The sequence below is a fragment of the Durio zibethinus genome, chromosome 15, assembly GCF_047325235.1.
Source record: "Durio zibethinus cultivar Kanyao isolate XHJ-2024 chromosome 15, ASM4732523v1, whole genome shotgun sequence".
NCBI classification, from domain to species: Eukaryota; Viridiplantae; Streptophyta; class Magnoliopsida; order Malvales; family Malvaceae; genus Durio; species Durio zibethinus.
Genome location: NC_143176.1, coordinates 22,654,913 through 22,665,926, shown reverse-complemented (window position 1 = coordinate 22,665,926; position 11,014 = coordinate 22,654,913). Strand labels below are relative to the sequence as shown.

At 33.9% G+C, this 11,014-nt stretch overlaps 1 protein-coding gene across 1 annotated transcript; it reads left to right on the top strand.

Moving 5' to 3' along the window:
* The first annotated feature begins 479 nt into the window (after positions 1-479).
* On the top strand, positions 480-5,296 carry LOC111301462 (auxin response factor 18-like). Its single transcript, XM_022897128.2, has 5 exons — positions 480-1,081; positions 1,211-2,401; positions 3,553-4,460; positions 4,621-4,686; positions 4,826-5,296. Exons 2-5 carry the CDS (start codon positions 1,307-1,309, stop codon positions 4,881-4,883), a joined length of 2,127 nt encoding a protein of 708 aa, XP_022752863.2. The 5' UTR covers positions 480-1,081; positions 1,211-1,306; the 3' UTR covers positions 4,884-5,296.
* Positions 5,297-11,014: the final 5,718 nt, after the last annotated feature.

Sequence of the window (11,014 nt, the reverse complement as noted above, 5' to 3'; positions counted from 1 at the left end):
ATAAATATTTTGTTAAAAAAATAGTCCAAACCTATTAATTACGTGGCATTTCCTAAATCGTTATTGTGTCAACACCATGGAACCATCGTCTTTTTCCTCGTCACCTCCGACCAAAAAAACGCAAAAGTCCCCACAAAAGAAAGTTCCCCACATCCGGTCACGAGCGTAGAAACCACCTCTCTACTGTATAGAGGTTTGAATTATAGAATGGATTGAATTAAATTTAAATTTAGACAAATAATATGAATTTTTATTCGGATAAATGCTGGAAACTCTACTTTGGTGATATTGTTGATGAATCACGCGCCTGAAAGGAAAACAGACTGAGAGAACAGAGAATGGTCAGTCCAGTTCCAATCCAATGGGCAAAAGTTAACTATGGTTTAACCACAGTTAATCATGAATTAACTATAGTTAGTTTTGTCGATGTTGTTTCAGAACACTGTGGTATGATGACAGAACAAAACAGAATCTCTCCTGTTCTGTCGCGATATTTCACTTTCATATATCACCACATTATATTTTAACGCTTTAATCACGTTTTAATCCAAAAAAAATAAAGCATTTTGTTGGTATAAAAAAACTTTAACCTTTTTGTTTGATCTGGGATCTATTTGTTTGTTCTGTTCTTGTTTTAAGATCACATGAAGTCAGGTGGTGGAGAGAGAAAGTAGAGAAAGAACAAAGCTTTGGGTTTGGACAATGAGTTGAGATACAGATATAATGGTCGTTTCCGTACCTGATTTCTGAAACGAGATTAATGTCTTTTCCCATCTCTTTTCTCTCTAAAAAAAACCAAACCCAGTTTCAAAAACCTGCAAAATTTTCAAGTTATAAAGCATTGAAATTTTCATTTGTTTTAGTAGTATTTTTTTTTTTTACTGTAAATCAGTGGGGTTTTTCTTTTCTTTGAAAACTATCTTGTGTCTCATTTGCCAGTCTTTTTCTTATGCTGTTTAATCGTCACGCGAGAGAGAGAAAAGGAAAGGAAGCGTTGCATTAAAGGGTGTTTTTTTGGAAGACAAGAAAGTGTGACAAGAAGAGTTGTTTTTGCACAGTTTGTTTGGTTTTGAAGAAAAAGGTAAGATATTTTTAATTAATGTCCTAAAATTTAATGAACTGGTCTCACTTTTTCAGTTGTTGTTTCATTTCAAACTTTTTCATTCTTGTCTCAAACTTAATTTATAACCAATTCGTGGGTTGTTCACAGCATTGGAAGTTCTGGATTTCAAATCGTCACAAGTTTCTGCTTTTTTCTCCTAAAAAATCTCTACTTTGAAGGCTGATCAAAAGAGAGCCCAAAGAAATGAAGGAGCCAGAAAAGAGTTTGGATCCAGAGCTATGGCATGCCTGTGCTGGATCCATGGTTCAAATCCCACCAGTGAACTCCAAAGTCTTCTACTTTCCTCAAGGCCATGCTGAGCACTCTCTGTCTTCTGTGGATTTCTCATCTTCTCCTCAAATCCCGGCTCTTATTCTTTGCCGGGTGGCTTCTGTCAAATTCTTGGCTGATATTGAAACTGATGAAGTATATGCCAAGGTCAGGCTTATACCGTTGCCTAACAGTGAGCGTGATCTTGAAGACGATGCCGTCTTAGTTGGTGGTTTTAATGGGTCTGATAATGTGGAAAAGCCAGCTTCTTTTGCTAAGACATTGACTCAATCTGATGCAAACAATGGGGGAGGTTTTTCTGTTCCAAGATATTGTGCTGAAACCATTTTCCCAAGATTGGACTACAGTGCGGATCCTCCTGTTCAAACTGTTATTGCCAAGGATGTTCATGGTGAGGTTTGGAAGTTTAGGCATATTTATAGGGGGACTCCCAGGAGACATCTGTTGACTACTGGCTGGAGTAGTTTTGTGAACCAGAAAAAACTTGTTGCCGGAGACTCAATTGTGTTCTTGAGAGCTGAAAATGGTGATCTTTGTGTTGGGATTAGACGAGCAAAGCGTGGGATTGGAAATGGACCTGAGTCTGGTGCTCCAGCTTGGAACTCTGGTCTTGGAAATGGAAATAGTGTTGGTCCTTATGGAGGGTTTTCAGCTTTCCTGAGAGAGGATGAGAGTAAGATAATGCGAAATGGGAGTTTGGGTTTTGGTGGGAATTTGAGAGGAAAGGCAAAAGTGAGGCCAGAGGATATTTTGAAGGCTGTGGCGCTTGCTGCTGGTGGCCAGCCATTTGAGGTTTTTTATTACCCAAGAGCAAGCACACCAGAGTTTTGTGTTAAGTCATCTGCAGTAAAGGCGGCAATGAGGATTCCTTGGTGTTCTGGGATGAGGTTCAAGATGGCTTTTGAGACTGAGGATTCTTCCAGGATTAGCTGGTTCATGGGGACTGTATCTTCTGTTCAAGTTGCTGATCCCTTCCCATGGCCTAATTCCCCATGGCGGCTTCTCCAGGTTACCTATTTCTCTCTTATTCTTATGTATTTGTGCGAAATCTTGGTTTATTTCTTTTATGAGTTAGCACCTGTTAAGACTGCATCATATCTTTATAAATTATAACCTCTTAACCCTGGTATCTGTTAGTATAAATTGGATATTTCGGATGGATTAGGCGAATTAATGAGCTTTATCAAAATATGAATTAGCTTTTCAACCTCTTCGTTGCAGCACCATAATGATTCTTGGTATACCATGTTTTCAACTCTTCCTAGTCTCTTCAAGTCTGGATCTGCTTTGCTATTTCAAGTCTCTCATTCAATTTTTCTGTAACTGACTTTGTTCATCTATTGCACTATTTCTGATGGATTCAACTACTTTTTTGCCTGCAAACATTATGTTACCACAAATATTGTGTCTGGTTGTTAGGCAGGTGTCTGTCTGGCATGACCATTGTGGAATTCGCTTGTTAACACCATTGTAGGTGTTTCATGAAATTATTACATGGGAACATGCAATTGTATCCTTTTTTCTCCATTTAATTGATATCCCTGAATGTTCTTAGCAATTTGGTTGTTTCTGGTGCATTTGCTGATTTAACTTGAAGGACAATTGTAATCTGTATTCAGACTAAAGAAATCTACATGCATCAAATTGTTTCTATATTTTTTCATTTGGTTGTCCTTGTTGGTAATAAATGGCTTGATTTAGGAACTGAAAATTTTATTCATGGCCTTTACTCTTTTTGACAGATATAGTTCAATTTGGCTTTTGGTTATAAAGTGAATTGCTCAAGAAAACAGATTTCTGACACAGCTTATTTATTTTTTGCTGTACAAATATGTTCTTAGTAATTTAAGCTTTTAGATTTTTAGAATTACATAACCGGTAATTTGCTGCTAAAAGAAAATCTTTCTGGAGCTTAGCTCAACAGATATATTGGTTAATCACAATAACTCTTTAGTGTTTAGATTGTTAATTTTAAATTCCCTAGAGAAGTTTTACTCTTTAGATTCGTTTTTGGTTCTTTGAAAGAAAATTTGACTTGCGGACTCATCCTAAAAGTGGATGTCTAAGCTTTCTCGGTCCATAAAGGCATTAAAATAGTTAGCTTGTTTAGTGTTTATCCCATGCTTTGATAATCAATTAGGTGATAATCACTATTGCAGGTGACATGGGATGAACCGGATTTGCTGCAAAATGTTAAACGTGTGAGTCCCTGGTTGGTTGAACTGGTATCAAACATGCCTGCTATCCACCTCTCACCCTTCTCACCACCGAGAAAGAAGCTGCGGCTCCCCCAACACCTTGACTTTCCCCTTGACGGGCAATTTCCAATGCCGTCATTTTCAGGCAATCCCCTTGGGCCCAGCAGCCCCTTGCGTTGTTTATCTGACAATGCTCCTGCAGGCATACAGGGAGCCAGGCATGCTCAATTTGGATTATCTTTATCAGATTTCCATCTTAATAATAAACTGCAGTCGGGACTGTTTCTGTCCAGTTTCCAGCGGTGTGATCCACATTCTAGAATTTCTGATGGCATCATGATGGCAAGGCGCACAAACAGTAATGACAATGTATCTTGCTTGTTAACAATGGGGAATTGTAGTCAGAAAGAAAAGTCTGATAAGGCAAAAAGGTACCAGTTTTTACTCTTTGGTCAGCCAATACTAACTGAGCAGCAGCTCTCTCGGAGCTGTTCAAGTGAAGCTGTCTCACAAGTTATTAATGGAAAGAGTTCATTAGATGGTAATGGAGACAAAACAAAAGATTCTGCTGATGGTTCAGGATCTTCTCTTGAGAATCTTTTTTCTCCAAAGAAGTCATCTACTGCTGGATTTTTGTGGAAGCAGGACTATCGAACCACAGAACTTGGCCTGGATACTGGTCATTGCAAGGTATTCTTGGAGTCAGAGGATGTGGGACGAACTCTTGACCTGTCTGTTCTTGGTTCTTATGAAGAGCTATACAGGAGGTTGGCCAACATGTTTGGAATAGAAAGATCAGAGATTTTGGGCCATGTTCTGTATCGAGATGCAACTGGTGCTGTCAAGCATACTGGAGATGAACCATTCAGGTATCAACTGAAAAACTCCATTCATTGTTTTAAGTCATTTTTATCTTGCAGATACAGAAATAATGAACTATAAAACATCAAAATTTCTGATTTTAAACTGTAGTTAGCTTCTTCGAGTTTATATTTACACAAACTTTCCTTCTCCTCTTTGGGATTGTAGTGCTTTTATGAAGACAACCAAAAGATTGACAATAAGGATGGATTCAGGCAATGATACGGTTGGAAGGTCAGTCAAGCTTTTCTTAATTTTCCAATTTTTTCTCCTTTAATAAGTTTCAAACAATACCAACTTGCAATGCAATGTTCTAAACTTGTAGGATTGTTAACAACTTGTTCTTACTAAACTTGTTAAACCTGTTTTCAAGGTCATGGCTCACGGGAATGCGAACTGCTGAAAATGGTCCCTTGAGCATATTTGCATGATTTGGAGCCGATGTCATAGAACTTGCATGATTGATGCATGAATGGATCTTTCAAGAAGTTGTAGAACAGTGTGAGGACTTTTTAGCTCCTCCTAGGGGGATGTCTGCATAGGTTTCTTGTCCAAGTATTTGTGTTAGAAAAGAACATTGATGTCTTATAATTTGCTGAATGTTTATCAGTTTATGTTGATATTTATCATGACTCCATGCATCCATGCAATTGCAAGTAATTCTGTTTGCGCCTGTTTCCACATTTGCTCCATAATGTAATCGAAAATTCCACGCTCTGTTACTTACAACAGATGTAAATTGTCTAAAAACAAATGTCTATAATTTTGCATGTTCTAACTGTTATCGTGTTTCCGTCCGACGATTCGACTGATAAATGTGAAAAGTAAGGATAAGATTAATTCATATTATTTTTAGATGGACAGATAGTTGTTGTGAGGATATTATGACTTGCTTCACGTGTAATCTTATTTTTGGATTTAACTTCAAATTCACAAATCAAGGATCGGTGATTAATTACATTTAAAATAAAAAATTGATAGGGACTTCTTATTTTTTGTGATTAACAATTGAGTCCTCCAACTAATATAATTTCACGTGAAAAAAATAATAATATCCTCACAATATCTATCCATTCATCTTAAAATAATATGAATTTAACCTCATTTTTTTCATTAAGATCTCATTGTGAGGGTATTATTATTTTTTTACGTGTAATTATATTCTTAAATTTAATTTTAAATTTACAAATCAAATGTTTGTGATCAATTACATTTTAAAAAATTGATAATAATTTTTTACTTTTTATGTTTAACAATTGAATCCTCAAATTGATTTGTTATCATATTTATTATCATGATTCAGTAAATAAACTCTTAGGATCTTAATTAAAGAAAAATGAGAGGTTGGGATCATAAATAAAGAAAATATGAAAGACGTGACTGTTTCAACGACGGCGAAGGAGGGTGTGGTCCGGTTTGAGGTTTGAAAATCACTGAATTTTGCAAGCACTAAAAAAAAAAAAAAGATCATTAAAAAGCTCAAAACCAAAGCTTAGAAAAAGAAAATGGGATTTTAATGTTTGATGGGGTCCAACTCCGAATCCAAATAAAACAAAAATTTTTACAAACAGGCACACGTGAGGGTGGGACCAATCATCGAACAGCAAGGTTTGGAAGTTGGAAGTGATCAAACAAATAAACGGTCCCACGTGTGGCCTCCTTGTTCTTCGCCGTTTTGATGGCCGAGCCTCTTGCTGGCCCTCCCCTCCTCTTTCGGTTATCCATTGTCACCCTTATCTTCTTCCCCACTTGAAACCAAATTTTCATTACTTTTCACGAAATTAAAAAAAAAAAAAGTTTTAGTTTTATTATATTTAATATTAAATTTTAATTTTTTATAAAATTAAAGTTTTATAACTTTTAATATCAAAAAATTTTTAAAAATCATAAAATTAATTTAAAAAAATAAAAAAAATACAAATTTAAATATTTAAATATATATATATAGCTTCAAAAATTTTTTCCTTTTCATTAGCTTTCTTTTTTAATTTGCAAACTAAACTTTAAATCTTGCAATTTTCTATAATTATATGAAAAATAATACATTATCTCAATACATAAATAATGTAAAATTTTTATATTTTATTCGAATCATTCTACTTTCATAATTTTTACCATTTTTAATGAAAATTATGCTTTATTAATAACATCATTCCAGAATCTTTAAATTTTGTCTAAATCTAATTTTCTTCATAAATGATCTTAAATACATACTCTTCCATAGCAATTTAGTGCATTTAAGAGCTTATTCTCAAAAGATTCTTAAAAAAATCAAATATAATAGAAAAAATTTTCAAACCTGCCATTAAAGAAATCAACAAATGCTGTTCCAAAAACATCATATGAATGACAAATTTGTTTAAAGGCAATGAACTTCAATGGTAATGAAAACCCAAAAAAAAAAAAATACAAAACAAAACCGATACTGGGTGTTCAAGGCAAAATTAAGCACTGAATCCAACAAAGAGTGGTTGTTAGGGGTGTTCTAAATGTTGCATCACTGAGTTGAGCTTTCATCCACTTTGAACAATTAATCCTATTTTTTTATGAAAACAATTAATAATTAAATAAACACAACAATCACAAGATCCGAGAATATCACGAAAATGGTACTTTTGACGAACAATCCGTCAAATCCAACTTAATTTTCTTGATAATATATATTTTTTATTATATATATTTTTTATTTTAAAATATATTTCAAAAATATGTCAATTTTTTAACTAATGAAATTAAAATAAATTTTCTTTACATAGAAACGACAGAGATATGATGACGTGGCGTGAAGGCCCCGTTCGTGCGGTGGACCCGAGTGGGGATTTTTCCTTTCGTCCCTTTCGAAGGTGAAAAGATCATGGACTTTGGGATACGTTGGGTACGGTTGAGATTAATTTCACTTGTGTCTGATGTACGATCATGATTTCATCCGTTTTTATCGCCGTCGCTGCAGATTACGGACGATATCATAAAACAATATCATCTCATCTCCTCCCGGAATATTGATATTTTGACTTATCATGACATTTTGGACTCTCCAATCTCTTTCTATATTATCCTACTATGCATAGTAAAACATAAACACATATATAAAGAAATAGTTCATTTTCTTTTCCTTTTCTTGCTAATATATTATTGTTATTATTAGTATTTTTATTTTGATTGGCTACTATTAAATATTAATATAATTTTTTTTTATTTTCTTATTTTTTGATTTTTGATAATGTGATCGTTAATTTTTTAAAATTTTATTTAAATTTAATTTTTATTAAATTTAAAAACGTATTCTTCAATATCATCTCGAGTTATATTTGTAAGTGTTCAAAAAAAATCCAACCTAATTGCATTTATAATTTTCGATTCTTGCTATTTATTTTTTCGTTCATTCTATTATTTGGTATGGAAAAGGATAAAACATTAAAAAATTATATACATTAAATTCACATTGAACATATAGATATAGTAAGTAAAATATACTATAAGATAATATTGGGTCTTAGGTTCTTTTAGGATATATAAAAAAGCATATATATTAATAATGTTGAGAACAGAACACCACATGTTTGTCTTGCAAAATGGTTAGTTAGGTATTCCGTTAGGTCACATTGTCCAAATTATTATAGTTGGAGATCATGACATGTTTGTTTGCTTTACAAAAATGTTGATACTATTTATTTATATATACATATGCTAATTTACTATGATTATTACTTGGATAGACTTGCCTCAACCTCTTTGTGAAGGTGAAGATCAAAAATTTGAAGATAAAAAAATTATAAATATTAAAATTTAAATTTCAAACATACAAAATGCCATATTTTAAGAATATTTACTTAAATTTAATGAAATAAATCTCGGATTCATGGATATATATTTTCGTATTATAAAGAGATTATTATGTGATTAATAATATGAAAACAAGTTGAAGATGGAATACAGAAAAATTACAGATTTTAAATGGGAAGTGAAAGGAGATAGATAGTTGTCAACAAGCATTATCCTTTTAAATTTTAGTGGAGGATTAATGACGAAAAGGGTGACTAATTAAAGGAAAAAATAAACACCATATCCTTTGAAAGGACACCCTAACACAATTTGGCCATCAAATCAACTTGAAAGGGAAGATGACAAAGGATAGTGAGGGAAGGAACTCAAAAGCAAATTAAGCTAAGATTGCGTGACAAAAACTATTCAAGAAAAGAAAAAAAAAATGTGGAGGGCCACTGACCGGAAATAAAGATTCTTATGTTGTTTAGTGGATTTCGGAGGTTGATCAATGTCAGAAACAGGGAAAACCCATTGATCAAAAAAATGATGTAGAGAACTAATAAATTTGATTCACTTTATGGGCATGGAGATAGTCAAAATACATGATGATAAAGAAGAGGAGCAAGAAAAAGATAATGGTGCGTTCACAATCAATCAAGTCAAATATTCAAACAGAAGAAGAAAAGCAAGAAAAAGTTAATGGGGCTTTCACAATCAACCAAGACAAATATTCAAACATGCAATGAAGCTTTGGTGATAATGCAGTGCAGACCTTACACAGAATTTAGATGATTTCTGGAATTGGTCGAATCTTGGATATGTGAATGATGATATTCACAAGGTTGTAGAGTGAAACTGAAGAGAAGTAAATTATATAACTAAACATGAATGAAGTAAGATTTTGAGGCTTCAATTTAAGCTCAAATTATAAAGACAAGAAACGTACAAAAAGTCTTCTTATGAGTCAAAGCCATCCCCATCCCATGCATGTTAATGCATTGTTAGGTATTTATGCATGTTAATACATAGATTTATGCTGTAAAATATATATATATATATTTTAACATGGATAAGTTATATAACTAAATTTCCCAGCAATAATCAGCTCGTTAATTTTGCATTTGATCCTATTAAGGGCTTAGCCTGAAGCCTAGCCTGACAATAAGGTTAATACCAGGTAAAACCCACCATTAAACTCTGTTTCTGGAAGTAAGAAATGCAAATGCTGGGATGAGAAAACAACCATCATAGGAAGGAGAAAGAGGTACAAGAATGAGAAAGAACTTGCCAAATAACAAGAAAGCACCGTCACCATGTTTGTTAACAATGGATGCATTGACAGATATGAATAAGCCTCGTAAAATGCCAGTTTTATAACGGAACGAGACAACCTTTGCACGTCTACGGAAAGCTCTGTTCTGACTACATTGATTCAGCGCTGCAAGGGAAGAAGCTCTATGTAAGTCGAATATTTATAAATTCCAACCAAACAATCGGTTTGACAATGTGGCTGCGATTATCCCGTGAGCCTAAGACATGACAGTCAGCCGGGAACTTAAAACCTACATCCTTCATGTCAGAATGTATGATATTAAAAGAAACACTCTGGTTGGAGAGCCACAGTGGGGTTGTTCTTCAAGGTTGAACAACAACCCGTATAGCTACGGCTTCATCGTACCAATTATATCTTTTAACGGTATGACAATAACTTGGCCAGCTTATATTATTTAATGGATCTGCACTACAGATAAGCAAAGGTGGTTTTAGAACAACAGATATTATCTAATATAAAGCACACAACAAATAACACTTATTCCTTATAGCAGGCAATGACGTACTAGATATGCATATTCAGCAACTTGACACCGTATGTTTTTGGTACTTCACTATTTGTTTGGATTAGCTAAAGTATGGGTCCATTAACGGATTACAAAATATTATTACTATCTAGATATCAACACTCAAGGGCATGCCAATCATCTCTCCCAATTGTTGAAAGCATCTTTACCATTTTATATGGGCATCAAACCTGCAAAAGGAATATGGAAATGTCAGAATCTATTTTGAAGAAACTGTTAATTGTTACTACTGAATTGCAAATGCTTCGTAATGTTCAAGCTATTAAATGTCCATGACATCTCATAAGATCCAGGGCTTAACACATTGTCAAACTGATAAGTATACAGCACACATACGCATGCACCAAACAAGGTTTAAAATCTACACATGATCAAGAATAAATACTGGTAAAACAGATAAATACACCATCTTAACTCGTAAGCTGCATGATATTGGATACAACAGCAGCAAACCAGAAGAAAACTGGACTGGAACACTGAAGAAAGTTTCTCCCACCAATAAAACGATCACTGCTCTCCATAGACGAATCCAATTTTGAAACAACATTTAATAGACTGTCCTTTGCAAAGTTTAGCAAACAAACGATGAACATGAAGAGGTTTGGTTCAATCTACTTACATTACATTGCGTTTGAACAAGAGAAAAAGGGTTGGGAGATTTTTTTTCTATCCTTCTTTTAAGGGATCCTAGTCATACATTTCCCCATACCACAAAAAGGGAGACCTAGAGAGAAAGGTGAAGAGTTTTAAACTTGTCTTGTCAAATTTTTCGCTCTGCTACTAAAGCAGTCCAAAAGATAAAGGCTTTGCTTGGTAAGAAGGATGGAAACAGGTGAAGATGGAAAACTTGTTAATGATGGTTAAAATTCATAGCAACTTTCCTACTTTATAGCTTAACCATTAGATTAATAATTTTTCCATCCTTCCTACCAAGCAAA